This window comes from Triturus cristatus, chromosome 11, assembly GCF_964204655.1.
Source record: "Triturus cristatus chromosome 11, aTriCri1.1, whole genome shotgun sequence".
Classification (NCBI taxonomy): domain Eukaryota; kingdom Metazoa; phylum Chordata; class Amphibia; order Caudata; family Salamandridae; genus Triturus; species Triturus cristatus.
This window is the reverse complement of record NC_140594.1, coordinates 824,860,974-824,878,727: the sequence shown is the minus strand read 5'-3', so window position 1 is coordinate 824,878,727 and position 17,754 is coordinate 824,860,974. Positions and strand designations below refer to the sequence as shown.

General features: G+C 42.6%; 1 protein-coding gene across 2 annotated transcripts in view; it reads left to right on the top strand.

Annotated features, from left to right (window-relative positions):
- PLEKHA2 (pleckstrin homology domain containing A2) overlaps window positions 1-13,805 on the top strand; it is a 571,168-nt gene extending 557,363 nt beyond the window's left edge. For both annotated transcript variants that reach the window (XM_085634579.1, XM_085634580.1), the window contains 2 exons: window positions 7,670-7,747; window positions 13,036-13,805. In XM_085634579.1, coding sequence (XP_085490705.1) covers window positions 7,670-7,747; window positions 13,036-13,398 — 441 coding nt within the window. In that variant the 3' untranslated portion in view covers window positions 13,399-13,805. The remainder of the gene's footprint in view (window positions 1-7,669; window positions 7,748-13,035) is intronic.
- Window positions 13,806-17,754: the final 3,949 nt, after the last annotated feature.

Here is a 17,754-nt window from a genome sequence, read left to right as displayed (position 1 = left end):
TGGCTCAGTGGACGAAGGCGTCCGCTGCAGGGACCTGTGTTCCACCTCATGGTCACAGTTTATTTTTGTTGCTCTAGCCCCGCCCCCTCCCCAAATGACCCCGCCCCCAAGGTGCGGCCCTCGGCCACAAACCACACTGTAAATTTGGCCCCCAAGAGAAAGTTTGTGAGTACCCCTGATTTAGACAATAAAGTCTGTGAATCTCAGAAACAACGCCCAAGGGAAAATTTACAAATTGGGGATCTATTCAGCATTTAAGTTTGGTTTGTTATTACACTGTGTTAAATGCTGTAGAGAGGTCTTTTCCTGCATGGAATCTCATAGATTCCCATAGTAGGTCACCCTCTACCCCCTCTAACAAACTGTGAGGGTAGAAAAGGTACACTGTGCTAATCCTTCTTAGACCTTCTTATGAGGGGATGCATTTTGTTTTGCCAACTGTAATTTTGTACTAGGTCTGAGTTAGTGATGGCGGCATAAGTATACACACTTTACTGGTTCATTGGGAAAAGGTACCGTATATATAATAAATCCAATCTGTTTCCAATGAAAAGTTTTGAAAAAGACATATATTTATTGTGAAAACTGTAGTGTTTCATTGCTTTAACATTCCAAGATGACTGGCATGTTTAGAAGCATTTTGTCTGCCACTTGGATTGGTATAACAATGACACACCATAATACCATTCCAAGATGGTCACCTAGTGTGATGGTTACTGAATGGCCATCTTGGAATGGTATCATAAATAGTGTGTCATTGTTTTACAGCTCTAAGGTTGCCAAAATGCTGCTTCTAAATGTTAAGAGCAATTAGTGTGAAGTACTAGACTTAATTCCAGTTATTCAATGTTAGAAAATAACAGCAGTAAGTATCAAAACATGTTTCCCACTATGGTGATGTCACAGGGCAATTGTCCTCTTCACTTGCCTTCTGCCACCTCACCAGGGTGCATATGTATGAAACTTCTATTTTGCATTTCCTAAATAGCGAATCCTAAGAAATCGCTATTTAGGAAATGCAAAATGAAATACACAAAAATAGCGATTTCCTAATAGCGATTCCTACAGAGTCGCAATTGCTATTAGGAAATCGCTATTTAGGAAATGCAAACCCATTCCCTCGCATGGGCCTAAGGGCCTTAGATACGAATTGTTTTGCATTTCCTAATTAGAAAATTTCCTTATAGGAAACTGCAAATTAAGAAATGCAAAACCATTCATACCTATGGCCCTTAGCTCCCCTTAAAAACATTAAAAAGTAAGTGGTGCTCATGTAAAGCACTCCCATGCCCTCTGGGCATGTTCACACTACATGTCACTGCAAAAAATGCATTTTGGGTGCATTTTAAAAAAAATTGAACATGGTTATAATCAGATTGGATCCAGTGGTAATTGCATTTCCTAAATGCTCATTTCTCATTTAAGAAATGCTTTGTACATGTGCTTTTGAAATCGCAAATAGGAAATCCATATTTGCAATTTCCTGTTTTGGGAATCTAAATTGCAATTTCTACTTGGTAGAAATCGCATTTTGCAAACCCATTTCACCTTTTGTACATATGGAAAGCCTATATAGCGTTTCGAAATTGCGGTTTGGGGCCACATGTATCAAAGTATTTTGCATTTGCAAATGGTGCGAATCGTCAAAATCGCCCGTTTGCAAATGCAAAATGGCCTTTCTGAATGTATGAAAGGCTTTGGGATTCGCAATTTAGGTAATCAGACTTAGCAATTACCTAAATTGGGAATGAAAATAGGGAATCGCCATTTGCGAATCCCTAATGCACAAGTAAGAAGCCTTTCCTAAATGCAAACTGTGCATTTAGGAATCGCTATTACTATCAATTTCCTTTTGATGGTAAACATGTGCAATTTTGGAAAATGCAAAAAAAGCATTTTCCAAAATGCCATGTGGCTTGCACATGCACCAGAATATGTGTATGCTTTACATGTGCACCTGTTTTTTTGGGGGGCACTTCATGGGGCCTTAAGTCCCCGTGCACCCTTGACTTTGCATTACCTAGTTTGCGATTACCAAATAGGTAATGGCAATTTAGGTAATGCAAGACCTTTTGCAGGAACGAATGGAGTCGCAATTACAAGTAGCGATTCCCTAATGTGCTTGCGATTTTTAAGAAATCGCTATTAAGCATCGCTATTTCCCATATGATTTGTTACATCACATTTAGCGATTACCTATTTCCGATTCGGTAAAAATCGCTAATAGGTAATCGCTAATTGTGAGTTTCATACATGTGGCCGTTGGTCTGTTAAGAAATGCTAAAATGCTTCTTACATATGGGCCTTAGGTCCAGATGTACTAAGGTTCCCGTTTGCATTTCTTAAACAGCGACTCCGTAGGAATTGCTTTTTAAGAAATGCAAAAGGATATGTAGAAAATTTGCGATTCCCTAATAGCGATTCCTTCAGATTAGGAATCGCTATTAGGGAATCACAAATAGCAAATGCCAAGACATTCCCCCCTGTGGGCGAAATAGGAAATGGTTTGCATTTACTAAATTGCGATTTCCTAATAGGAAATCGCAATTTAAGAAATGCTTAAAACCTGGCTGTTTTAATGAGCACTTTAATATGTTGCCTGCTACCTAGGCGCCGAGAGATCCCCTTGGGGATCATTCGCTGCGCCTTACAAATAATAATAAGAATGAAAAATAATATTAAAAGCCAAGGGTGACCCTGGACTTAAAGCCCCCCTGGAAGGCACCCTACATTTCCCAGTGCACATATGGCCTAGGGGCATTTGTGTGCTTCATATCACAATAAAAAAATGCATTTTTAATGCTTTTTTATTTTGCACATGGTTACCATCGACTTGAAGTCGATGGTAATTGCATTTTCTAATTGCCCAATTTGCATTTAGGAAATGTCTTGTGCATGTGCTTTTGGAATCTCAAATAGGTAATCCCTATTTGAGATTCCTAAATCACGATCACAATTTGCGATTTCTACTGTGTAGAAATCACAAATTCTGACTGTTTTTGGCCCTTTGTACATCTGAAAATGCGATTTAGCATCTGTTAAAGCACCGAAATAGCGATTTAAACCATCAGGAAATGCTAAATGGCTTTGTACATCTGGGCCTTAGTTTTTAGAGACATGAGAAAGGAGGCATAATGGAAGCAGGTGGTCTCACCCACCTTCACCCACCCCCCCCCATCGGGTCTCCACAGACCCAAAGCAGATGGAAGAATGTGAGGTAGGATTCATATTGTCTGGACCAACCACCACAATCCTTTGTCAGCTTAGGTCTCTGCAGAGTCGCGCTAGCAAGATACAAATTATTAAGCTACCCATTAGCTCTCACAGAACTGCTGTCAGCTGAGCACCAGCTCTCTTCTTCCAGTGTTAGAGACGAGAATGCTGCTTTGCGTATGGAGGTTGAGGGAAGGCAAAGAGGGTGGAGGCGTGGTGGCAGGAAGTCATTTATATTTTTTATATTTGGGCAGATAAGAGGAAGGATACAAGAGTGGGTGGTGTGGGTGAGTCGCAAGAGACCAAGTTAGTTTTCAATTTCAGTGGGTGGTGTAAATGCAGAGAGTGGTAAAGGTGGGTGGTATGAGACCGGGTATTATCTTTTAATATTTGTGAGGGAAAGAGCTGTCATGTTATGTATCACTTACCCAATACTCCCTTGCCCCTGCTATTGAAAGTATGGACAGATAATTTGGAAAGGCCATACATAACAAAACATAGCAGATGGATAAAAAGTGAATAACTGGGAGTTTCCGACTGACATCATAGATACATTGAGTTTCGCTCGTTTGTTTATGTGATGTAATTCAAAACCACTCTGTTAAAAACATCCTCATTTTACACTGTCACCCATCTACCATTCTATATGTTTTTTAGCCCTCACTCGCAAGGCTACCTTTACAGACATCAATATTTCAATGCAGATGGTGATAAAATGGAGCCCAATGTCCCCTTGATCCTCAGAGGAAGGGTGAGCACAGCAGCACTTGCAGAACCACGCACCAGTTCTAAGGACAGAGAGTGAGTGACAAGTAGCATAACTGGACCTGCAGTTGCACGGAAATTGGATCTGGCCCAGGTGATGATGGGGCACATGAGTTAGATACCGGAAGTGACATAAGACACAGCTGGGCACAAGGAGAGTCTGGGGCAACCTGCACAAATAAGTTCTGGAGAGAATGAGCTCCACCTGGTTTACATCACTCAGATTGGAATCATTAAAGACAAGCTTGAGCTATATGGAATTGGAGGAAATCTTTCCCAATCTAGAATGATGTGGCACACATTGAAGAGGACCCATCCAAACAGAGTGCCAATATGGTGACATCAAGTAGTGCAGCAATGCCAAACTACAAGAGCAAAGACTTCTTTCATCCCCAGGCCTCCAGACACAATGTCCACTGAAGCAATTACAGGAGGAACTGGAGCTGACAAGAGGGTGAAAGAGCTTTGCTCAACTGATAAATGTGTTCCATTCTGCCATCACTACCAGGGCGAAGGGCATTAAACAGGTCTTCAAATCTGTAGAGGCTCTGCTCGAAGGCATGTGCATAGATTCATCTGTTAGGGATTGCTACAACACTGAGAGGCCACATCAAGGGAGACTTATGTAGATCAGGAGAATAGAGATGCTGAGAGCCTTTAGAATATCCACCAAAGAGCCAACATTGAAGGACACATTAGGGGTTCAGTGTGGCCACCTAACTGCAGTGGTCATCTGTTGTGGACAACCACATAAAAGACAAAGGTCTCTTCTGAGGTACAACAAAGCCCCCCAATACCCTAGGAGTTTCTTCCATGATGTTGGGGTAATTTTGCTTTTTTTCAATTTGGGACCGCTTTTACTGGTTGTCCCAAAGAGAAAGAAACAACATCAAACCATGCACTTTAAATAGGCCGGTTGGTACATACACTGACAGCCCCAAGTCTTTTGGGCCTTCAGTGTCAGGCTTCTGACATCAGAGCCACTGGGACACCACTTGTGGAAACCTGATGATCTGCATCTCATTGCCCTGCTGCCATGTCTCACCACACAACACAGACTTTCACATGCACCTCCTGCGAAGTTCTCCTGCACTCTCTCACAACCTACATCCACCACTCCCACACCAGCAGCAGCCAGCACCCCTCTAGCTCGCACAAACCTGCTCACATAGACCAATCACCACCCACATAAGACGCGACACTTGCATGCATTTTCTTAAAAACCTGCTTCCTCACCAAACACGCTACTGGGATATGGGATCTACTGCACAACCACACTCTAGATCTACTCTTCCTCATGGAAACATTGCTAAACTTAGCCTCTGCATTGGATACCACTACAGCCATCCCCTACGGCTAAAGGATCACCTGAAGGGCCGTCAGCACGAGCCCGGAGGTGGGGTTGCCATCATATTCAAAACCATCAGCTGCACTACCTCCAAGGACACCCCAACCACCTATTTTTTTTTTTTTTTGTATATTTATATAGCGCGAACTCGACCCGAAGGTATTGGAGCGCTTTACATGAGCATCGTATTTACATGACATATTCAGGCACGGGGAGATTACGTGATTTGCCCAGAATCACAGGATGTGGACGTGACCCTGAGGCTCGAACCCTGGTTCCCAGCACCAAAGTCAGCAGTCTAGCCGATGGACCACATCCTCTCCCCAATCTACATGGAACATCTCACTTTCAAGATACGCATCAAATCTTCTCCCTAGACGGAACCCTCGTATACAGACCACCAGTATGTAGCACCAATGTTGCCAGCAAGACTTTGTCGTACCCTTCATCATCAAAGGAAGCAACTTCATCCTCCTCAGAGATCTTAATTTTCACCAAGGCGACTGCCACTGACTCAAACTCTATGGCTCTTCTAGAAAGCCTCAGAAACCTCTGCCTCACCCACCACATTAACCGAACCCACCCACACCACCAGACACTGTTTGCCTATTAGACCCAATTTTCTCCTCAAGCAGCAACATCACAGTCTACAGGCCAGCAACTATGACCTGGACAGACCACCCTCTCATCGGTTTCAGCTTACACTCCCTACACTACCACAGACCTACCATCACTAGATCCGCCTGCTGCAGCTGGTAAAGCATCACAAAAAAAGGACTGGGCTCCTAATGGTCATATATTGTTCATTGTGACTTGATTCTCTGTGGCCCAAGTCGGAAACTTGGAAGATGTATTGTCTCCTGCACATGTGTCGATGTGGTATGTTATGTCGATGATGTTTAATAAAAAGAATCATAAAAAAAAAAAAGGAGTGGGCTTTTGCCCTCTCCGCGCACCGGCTAAAGCCCCCCAGCAATTTTCCGACAGCCATCAAGAACCTGAACAGGATTATTGCATGCGCAAACATCCTGGTTCCCCTTAAATACAACCGGCCACAGGTCTGCTTGTACACAAGGAAACTCCGATGGATCAAACGCCACTGCAAGCAACTGGACCGCAGCTCCACAACTTAGGCCCCACCTACCTGAACAGTTGCATCTCCTTCCACCATTCACCCAGATACCCCCAGTCTGCAGGATCCTACTCACACACATTCCACACATACACAGTGCCAGATCAAGAGGATGGGCTTTCTTTCACATCCCTTCTAAAGTGTGGAACGGCCTCCCACTTCATATCAGACCCTCTTTCTTTCTTGAATTCCCATGCACATGTTTAGAGGCCAAGAATTCTCACCACAGTTGCAAGTTGCAAAGTTTGTATATGATAGAACCGAAAGCCATGAATATTTACGAGTTCAATCTGGACAGACTACACTACAAAATCATGGAAGAAACCATTTGAAAGTACCAGAAAAGCACATCCCACCCAGCACTCAATGCACACAATGACACAGAGGGTTCAGTACCTCCGTGACATGCACTCACATGCACAATGCCGTTGAAAAGCCAAGTGTGGATCATGACACAATGGAACCACCACAGGCACCAAAATAGAACTAATTCACAACATTATTACTAGCCCAGCCTTGTTCTATGGAATTACCTACATTTGGAAGTCCTGCCATGTTTGGATTGGACATCAGGAAATCTTCTGGTGTTCATCTGTAGCCTCATCCAGATGGACCTGTGTCTGGCCAGTCTGCTTACACATCACCTCAGGTGAAGTGTAACAAGGCCCACCTTCACATTAATTAAGGTGTCCTGACGTTTACATCTTTGTGAGTGAAGTTTAAATCTTTTCCCACCTCTACTTTTTAGTGGCACTGACCATAAAAATAATAAAATATCCTGAGATTGTACATGCTTTCAATGAGCCTAAACATATGGGAGGGGTTCAGCGGGAATGGCTCCATACTCATGACTTCTGCCAGCCCCTTTGTTTTTGGTGTGCAAAGTCCTTCCTTAAATTGCTTGAATAGGTACTGTCTGATGTGTAGACAATCATGCCAAACATGTATTTTCATTCCTCATGCACTGTACTTTCTACAAGGTTGGACTTGTGTGGTACTAGAATAGTATTCAAATGCATAATGATGTGTGCCCATCACTTGGAGAACCTTTGGAGTGAGGAAACATAGTATGTGTGCCTTATATCAAGTGAGGGAATAGCTCCTGTAGCAGGTCTGGATTAAAGTGTGCCAAGCGTGAGAATTTGCGAGATGTTATGTACACCTGGATCTCAGAGAAGTCTAACAATGATGTTCTTCTCCATATTTTGCAGGCAGACAGCCCAGGAGACATGCACAGCTGGATAAAGGCAATCTCAGCGGCGGTACACTCCCTGAAGATGTGTTACAGAGTATGTTTATTAGCGTTCGCCATATGAAATCTAAGAATGACAGTTTTTGATAGCCTCTTGGTGGACTAATTACAATGTATCATATTCATTAGCTTTCAGAGTGATACAAACTTATTTTGCAAATGGCACTCAATAAACAGTTGAAAAGATGACTGTATTTGCCAAAAGGGGAGAAGAGATTAGAGCACCACACCTTGCCATGGGACACCTAACATCGCTGGCCCACTGTATGAGGGTGTCTCATATCTGTAGACAGGCATCCTGTCTCAACCTGAATAAAAAGATTTAGGATTAAAATGCACGTAAAGAAATCTCTTTATAAAGATATTGTAATGCCTCCCCATCTCAGAGACGACTTCAATAGGGACGTCCCCGTGTAGTGCTTCTTTCGTTGATTACCAAACTTTACCAGGAATGATCAAACCATCAAACAGGACCAACGAAAAGCTAGAAGTAGGACTGTGGTGAAGAAGAGTACGACTCTATTTCGCAGGTGGTGTCCAGCATATACAAGGGAGTAAATGAGACCTGGAAGTAGAAGAACAGGGCAGGAGATTGGAGGAGGATGGTGTGGATTGGGATCTAAAGGGTGGATAAGAACTGGTAACACCTGTACAATAAAAAAACAGGAAGGCAACACATATGCAGTACATATACATTGGCAATGGCAATAGCATAAAACGTAGCAGAGTAGAAAACAGAAAAACAATAGACTAGCTACCATACAGACATTATAATTTTTGCATGCTCCTAGGAATAAAGGGTTTTCTGCAACTAGAAAGAGATCACAATAAGGCATGGAATACTTATTTTTCACTGAGTTTTAGGAGACACCCAGAAGCCCTTATATGAGAAGTGTTCTAAGTGAGTCTCTGTGCATGAAACACCAACTCTCACAACACAATGGCTCCTCTAGTTGTAACAAGTTTTGATCATCAGAGAGGACATAGGAAACAATACAAGGGGAATGCAATACAGAAAAGTAGGACTGATCTCTAACAAATGGGGAATGGGGCAATATTAACGACATAGAAACAGGACTCAGGAAGGGAGGACTGGCTTCTAAAAAGTATGAAATTGAAAAGGCATGACCGAAAATATAAAGAGCAAACAAACCAAGCTAAGTAACTGTGGGTGCAGGTCAGAAAATGATGAGCAGAAAATATTAGTATGCAAATAGACAAAAGGAACTTTGGAATACAGGGTAGAGCATGGCCGGACTGGGACCACAAAGGAGCCCTTGTAATTTTGTCAGACCAGCGTCTCTGGAGGGAAGGGGGAGGTACAAATGTGATGCGCTGCTGCTTTTGTTATTGGGGGCGATATTGCAGCACAGCTACAAAACCGGCCCCCAATGCTGCAAAACTAGCCCTCACCTTTCCAGCCTCCTGGGGACATGCTCGATGGCGATGCCCACTACGGCCAGTTCGTACAATGCTAACTAGAATAGGACTGACCACATGCAGGCAGAACAAGGAAGTCTGGAAATAGGACAAATGTCAACACGCATAAGGAAACGTGAACAGTGAACCTATTCCTTCACATATCAGTGTATAGAGAAGCTACAGGAGCAAGACAGGTATAGGGAATTCAAGTAACAATGAATGTTCAAAGCACACATAAAATAGGAATAGGTTTGCAAGCAGAGCTAGGTTGATGCAGTCTCAGGATGAAGACGGTTGCAAGACCTCTGAGCATTAATCTCGGAGGCTGTACATAGCAGGCAACTCAGGTGAGAAGCACAAGTGCAGAGAGAGACCCAGGTGTGAGGATATAGCCAGATGCATCAGCATTGTAGCATTATAGGAGCTTTTAGAACAGGGGCATTGCAAAGTGCAACCTTCAGATCATAAAAAGTCCAGATTACTTTTTTAGTTGTTTCTTGGTGATCAGGCCTGTCAAAGTGGTGTCTATGGTTCCCATAGTTACCACAACGATTCAACAATGTGAATCCCTAGAAGTATCTCACATGGGTCTCTGCGTAGTTCCAGACTGCTTTGAATTGCACCAGCAGGGCTACCCATCAACTACCGTATGTCCACGGTAGGCAACTGAGAGGTGACAGCCTTGTCTCTTGTTGTCCTTCATGGTCACTTTGCTCCCCTGCACACTAAACACAAATGTTTCCAACTGATCCATATGGTCTTACTGTGAGCTGTTGAACATGTACGCCATTCAGAATTGGTCCACAAAACCTCTTTGATGAGTGATGAGAAGATTCTACATTGCATTTCAGTGGGTGTCAAGGCAAAGTACCCGTAGTCACTCATCAGATGAAAATTACTAAGGTACTTTGCTGCCCTAAACTTGTTCATCAGCTTGGGTGTTACAATGGACATTGGACACCGTGATCAGTACTACTGGACAGGTCCATGAATTGTAAGAGCGCCTATTAACACCAATCTCCAGCACATCTGTCACCTCTGCCTTGACACATTTGTGGATCTTTCCTGACATTCTGTACTTCTTGTTCTTCATAGGCAGATTATCACAGTGTCTATTTTGTGGACAGAGTGTGGTTTTCAGTCATGAAATTAGTGAGAAAAGCTTAGCAAAGTGAGCAAACACTTACTTAGCCAGTTGTGCAGGTTTCAGGTCAGAGGCAAACTTGACTGCCTTTACTGACACATCATTCTCTTCCCCTTGCAGCAGGTCAGGGAAGGTCCAATTGTCCTCCTCAACCACACCAGAGACTGCTATTATGGAGTACTGAGACACTCCCTAGGTACTACCTATGTAGTTCTGCGGTACCTTAAAAATATTAGAATAAAAATGTGCATAAAAAATTGAAAAAACGCTGTAACAAACACTTTTTTACGAATATAGTGTACTAGTGTCTTCACAATTTTACATATTTAATAATGTCAAAAAAGTCTACACATTACCGCAGTAATACCTAAAAATGACCACAGTATTTAAAAGAATGACAAAACAAAGGTACATTTTGTGTCCATAAACCCTGTGCATGCTAGGTACTACCGTGGTACTGCGTAAACTGGTTACAAAAATATATAGATTTTTTTTTTTTTTTAAATCCAATTATAGGAGGGGAACAACAATAAAACGGACGACTTACCTATGTTTAAGACCCCAAGCCACAACAATCCATAAATCTACTAAGAGAGTTATGGCTTCCTTTTAAATTTGTAAAGGCAGGCATTAGCCAATTATTCAATGCATTGTTATCGGTATGTACCCCAGTACACCACTAACTTATCAAGGTATACCGCGGCAAAATATATAACTAGGGGACAATTTGGGGATTTTATTGTGTTACCCTTGTGTTACGCATAGTGTCGCAAAGGCAACACAAGAATTATGTAACATTTAGAAAACTACACAAAGCATTCATACATCGTCCTGCTTTGCTTGGTACATGTACAGAAATGCAATGCAATGCATGTCACTTCCTTGCGTTGCTCTACTCACCATTATCTCCAGTCCTTCAAAATTTCAACTACATCTGGAACTCACTACACTGTACGGCAGTGCATTATACACCACTCAACTCTACGCTATTACAGTGTACACCACTGCAGAGTACACCACTCCACTGTATGGAGCTCCACTGTACGCGACTCCTCTATAAGCTATTCCACTATTTGTCACTCCACTCTATGCTGTTCAACTATATGCCACTCCAGTATTTGGCACTCTACTCTATGCGTACGCCACTCCACTGTACTTCACTACCCAGTATGCTGTTCCTGTGTATTGCCCTCTACTCTACGACACTCCAGTGTCTGCTATTCCACTTTATGGCAATCCACTCTACTACACTCCACTCTACACTATTAGTCTGTACAGTATTCCACTGTACGCTATTCTATTATATGCTACTCCACTATACGCCAATCTACTTCACGCCACTATAGTGTATGCTGCTGCACTCTACGCTGCTCAACGGTACGACACTCTGCTCCACTCTCTAGAACTGCAGTCTATAATACAATCCTGCACTTTATGGCATTTAACAAGACTCTACTTCACTCTATTCATGTACACTCCACTGTCTAACTCTACAGTCCAATTAATGCCCGTACACTCTATTGTACAACACTTTATTCCACTACACAACACTTGTCAATACTCTACAATACAGTCCTCCATTCTACTGTATAAGCTGCCACTCCAACTTATAAGAGTTTACGTGATTATACGTTACTCAACTACACTATAATTCACTCCACGCCACTCTACTCTATGAAACACTAATACACTATATTATACTTTACTCTATACTACATTATGTAACTCTTCTGAAGTCTACTCCATTGTATGAGATTTTACCTTGCTTTACGCCACTTTTCAATCTTCCACTCTATGCAGCTTCACTGTGCAACACAGTAATGTACACTTTACAACTCCACTCTACACCACTATACTACACTGTTTCCCACTCTACCCCACTTCATTCTACTACACTGCACTCAATTCCACTATACAATACTCAACTCTACGACATTCGACTCTACGACACTCTCCTTCATTTTACTGTACGACACTCCAATTAACTATACCTTAATAAATTATACACAGTACTACAATTTGAAACACATTTTCATTAATAACATAAAAAACATATAAATTTCATGAAAAAAATCAAAGGTTACAGATACGTTGCAGTTAGGAAGACTTTAGTTATTCTTTCCATACACACCATACTTAAACTACACACGCACACATCTTAGTGCCATAGTGCTAGGGTGTGTGTGTGAGTCTAGCATAGGTTTGGTACAGGAAGAGTATCCTTCCTGTACAAAATTCTATGCCGAGACACGAGGGAAAGCTTTTCCCACTTTGTACGTATGCTGCACATGAGAAATTAAAGCATTTCTTTCTTGCGCCTAGTTTAAAAGGGTGCAGTTTTCTCATGCTAAACCCAATCTACTGTATTTAGTAAATTGGGTTTAGCGTGGGAAACCTTGGGTGGTTGCATGGGAACGCCCATGCACTACCCTTGGTCCTCCCGCATGGCACAAAGTAATGCGAAGCTGCGTTATACACGGCTTCGCATTACTGTTACGTTATTTCCAGCGCTAAAGAAGTTTAGCGCTGGAAAGTAAATTAGGAAAAAAAGATTTTGCGCCGTTTTGCGTCACTTTTATGACGCAAACACGGTGCAAAATCTTGGTAAATCTCCCCCTAAGTGTCTTAGAGTAATAACATTATGCCATGTTTACTATATGGAAAAAATGAACATTAAAGATTCCACATGTTTCCTAGGGGTCGAAGGGAAATGTTGCTGTTCATTCCAAATGTACTTAGTTTCCTCTGCTTCTTTGCAGGAGTTTGCGCCCTTCAGCAGATCACTCTCTTTGAACAGACGGGGAAACTCAAATCGCCCAAGTGCCTCAAACCCATCAATCTCCACTGCCAAAAAGCCGGAGGAAAAAAAGAGCTTTGTCAAGGGCCCATCCGAGGCCATGTCTTGGCAACCTTGGACACCCGTACCTCAAGCAGATAAAAAGGACCCGGCTGCGGAAGCCGGTCCTGGGCACTCAAGGGCCTCCGCGGCTCTGGCCAAAGTCCCAGATGATGTGAAAGCCCAGGGGACACGCCTGAGACATGTGTCCGAGCCCCAGCGTGGAAGAGAGACACCCTACATGATCAGTATGGATGACACAAACATTCGGACCTCTGACGTGTGACCCATGCTAGGAGCCAAAGCCAATGCATTGACTTTTCTAAACCCAGTAGAATCTGCAGGCTGGAGAGGACAGAACCCTCAGGACGGGGGTGTTACTGCCAAAGGGGCAAAATCCAGATTCATGCCATTCAGTGACTGCGAAATAACGCTTTGGCAGTGTTGGCCTACCCCAACAGAACGGAATGTCTTGTGCCACTGCCTTGACATCGCAATGCGCTGAATCTTTGAGCTGTCTTTCCTTCTTTTTTGTTTAGATTGCAAACACGTTTTTACCAGCCTGCAGTTTGAGTTTATCTGAAGAACGTGGCATCAGATATTTCGGTACAGACCCCTTTGCACTTCCCTATTTTCTTTTGCTGAAGCCTTATGTATTTAATCTGTTTACAAATAAATGGAACAAACCATTCAGTTCTTGTGGCCTTACCAGCTGCAGCCAGTGCATTTACGATCATGGGCCAGATGTACAAGGTTTTTTTTCGTTCGCAAAAGGCCCAATTGGCAAAATTGGTCCGCTTGCGAACGAAAAAAGGCCTTTTTCAATGTACAAAGGCCCAATTTGCGATTCAGTAACCTATTACCGAATTTCAGTGGCATGTGTGAATGTTTTGCGACCGAAATGCGGTCTTAAAAACATTTGCATTTTACCATCTACTTCAAGTAGGTGGTAACCCATTCGCCAAAAGGGATGGGGTCCCTAAGAGACCCCTTCCCCTTTGTGAATGTTTGTAAAAACATTTTTTAAAAGTAGGTAGTGGTCCCACAGACCACTGCCTACTCCTAAAAATTGAAAAGAAAATTTTTCATTTTTCTTTTTGAAGCGCATCCTGTTTTCTTTAGGAAAAAAGGGCAGCATTTAAAAAAAAAAAACATTGCTTTATTGAAAAGCAATCATAGACATGGTGGTCTGCTGACCCCATCAGGCCACCATCCCTGTGATTTTTGTGATTCTCAATGGGTCGCTAACCAAGACCCACCTCATGAATATTAATGTGGTAGGTCTATTTGCGACCCACTGGGAATTGCAAACTGTGTTAGACACACATTTCTACATGAGGGCTTGCGGCTGTCAAATCTAAAAAGATTCTCTATTTGATAATCGCAAAGCATACCATATATACATCTGCCGCGTGTGTTAATAATATGAATACTTAGGTCCCCTGAAGTCTGTGTATTCTAAATGTGGTGCTGTTTTTCTACCTTGGGCTACAACCCGCAAGCAGCAAAAGAAATCTGAATAGAAAATACCCTACAATGTGTACATATACACCCCACTTCCTTTTTAACACGATATGCTTTCTCACAGGTCCTCTGGAGAAATCACTGTACCTTGGCACTCTCCACATTAGAATGTATAGAAGTCTACAGTCTATGTACTCCACATAGGGTGAATGTGACATAAGCTGCTTTTTGGTGGATGTCCCTCATGTGTCAAACTTTAAAGTAGGCCCAGAGTCTGGGGGCTGGTAAGTTTAAAGGACTCTACTCACACACACCTGGTATTCAAATATTTCTGACAAAAACTATGATGGGACCCAATATAAAATCAAATACTACTTTAGAAGACAATCCATACTAATGAAGGGGATTACATTTTGTGTGTGCTTGCTACCAGATAAACAGCACTCAACAGAGAAAACTCTATAGGCCTGATTACGAGTATATAGTTATCGCAACTCATAAATATTGATCCCACTGGATACGTTATTTATGGGGTACGATAAATATCACCTAATACTGCATGCTTTTCCCCCTTTCATTTCTGCAGATTTCACCTGCCAAAATTTAACGAAGGTTGTATTATTTAAAATAACTGATAATTATCTGATGCCAGCCGCGGTCGGTCCAGGAAAGAGCCGTGGGGCGGTGGGGCCGTGTATGGGGAGATTCCAAGGGACGATGCAGAGGGAAAACTAATTATTTATTTAATTTTCCCTCTGCATCGTCCCTTGACATCCCCCCTTACACAGCCCACCGCCCCACCGTTGTTACCTGCACGGACCGCGGCTGTCCGATGCGTTAAATAAAAACAATCACTTAATTCTGACCTATGCATAAACAGGGGTTTACGAGCGGGTCAGAGTTAATCGAGCCACTGGTATTTAGGCCCAACGTGTACAGTCATTGAAATGACCATTCTTGTGAGTAAGCATCGACTGCAATCAATTTGAAAGTGATCATGTTAGTGAAAATGCTGTCTTTCTTGGAGTTGATGATGTGGCTAGTGGCTGCATGAGCCTGGATGGTAGAGTTCATGGTATCAATGATTTTATAAAGGGTTGCCTTTATGTTGATGGTGGATAATAACATGGCATGGGTGATGATGATAACGGCTGGTGTGAATATCGGGGCGCTGCTGACTTATTAGTGTATACATTTGTAGGATGTTGCACATGATGATCACAGTGATTGGTTTATAATGGATGGTGGAGATGATGTGATATAAAAATAATGTGGAGCTGGTGTTTATATAGTGACTGCATTAGTTTGGATAATGGGGATGGAGCTGTTTTATAAGGTCAATGATTTAGTATTGATGGTGATGGTGAAAGTTGTGGGACTAGTGCTTTTATGATTGGGAGTGGTGATGGTCGAAATAATTATCACAGTGGCAGTGTTTAGGACTCTTGAATATATAAATGGTGAAAAAAGTTGCAAGATATGATGAAAGCAGCTAGTGTGTTACTGGTGGTGTAAATATGATGGTAATAGTGGTTGTTGCACAGACACTGATAACAAATGTAATGGTGGTAAACCACTGGCTGCAGCAATTGTGATAACTCTGATGGTGATGCAGTGCACCCTGAATATTGAAGCTCGAATATCGAAGGAGATAAATATCCAGGACGGAGTATTGAATCCAAAATATCGAAAGGCAAGTAAGTAAAGAATTTCTATACCTAGCACCGCATGTATGTGCCTTGATACACACACACACATATATATATTTATTTTATATTGGTATATAGGTATATGTACAGATATATTAACTAGTGGCAATCGCCACTAGGTCGTAATAGTTAGGTCTGCTTTTCCATAGAAAGAGCGATTTTTGGTTTGTATATAATATTTTAATATATACATTATCTACTGGCGGTCGCCAGTAGATAGTTATAGTTAGGATCGTGTTTCCATAGGAAATCTCAAAATTCTATTTTGAATAACTTTGGCGCCGGTTGACGAATCCTCGCGAAATTTTCAAAACTAATGGGGCGCTCCGCTCAGCTCCTACCCTGAAAGTCTCGGGGTGATTCGTCAAGGGGGGGCCGAGAAAAAAGGGGGATCCCAAAACACGTTTTCCCCATGCATTTTCCATAGGACCTTTAGTCGAAGGTACAGCCCGAACGGCTGAATAGAATTACTTGAAATTTGGCAGAGAGGTAGTCCTCAGGTCAGAGAAGTGCCTTTTGCAGGTCTGGTGTCAATCTGTTCAGTATTTCCTGAGGAAATAGCATTTAAAACCATATAAATATCTATACGCGCGCACCGTGTGCGCACTGTGCGTTCACGGTGCCATGCGCGAGCGAAATTCTGATTGGTTGATAGATGTCAGTAAACATTCGAATCGGTCGAAATCAGGAAGTGTCGGCCACAATTTTGTCTGTCGCACTGAAAAGGAAAGGTGGAAAACGTGAAAAGGGGGCAGGGAAGAGAGTTCCTGACCCCCTAGCCTTTGTCAGGGGGTCACAGAAGGACCCCCAAGGGTGAAAAAACATTTTATAATTTTTGAAAAAATTCGGGGAGTGCGTGCACGGTGCGCGCAGCGGACCGTGTGCCCAAAGCGCGCGCACGGCGCGTGCAACGCACCGTGCGCGCACCATGCGCGCACGGTGAAAAACCTTTAAAAAAAATAATTAATAAATACATAACTTAGCATTTAACCCCTTGTGTGCCACGCCCTTTCCCCGCCCTGTGCCGGCCGTTACATTAGCGGGCGGGGTTCATGACGAGCTGGACTCGTCATGGGCACAGCGCAACCGCAGCCCATGACGAGTCCAGCTCGTCATGGGCACACAAGGGGTTAAAAAAACGTACAAATTCACTTAAAAAACCATAAGTTTCACACATGTTATAGTTAGGAATTAGCATTTAAAAAACCTTGCAAATTCACTTAAAAAACCATAGGTTTCACACATGTTATAGTTAGCTGGACATTTCACTCGTAAAAAAACCAATGAAATTCCCCCGTTATAGTTAGTTCAGATAACTATAACTCGCGCGACCGCCACTCTATCACAAGGACGATGTCATCAGTGATGTCATGAGTGATGCCACTGACCATGTCATGAGTGATGTAATATGTGACGTCATCAGCAGTGGATTGCGGGCGCGCGAGTTATAGTTATCTGAACTAACTATA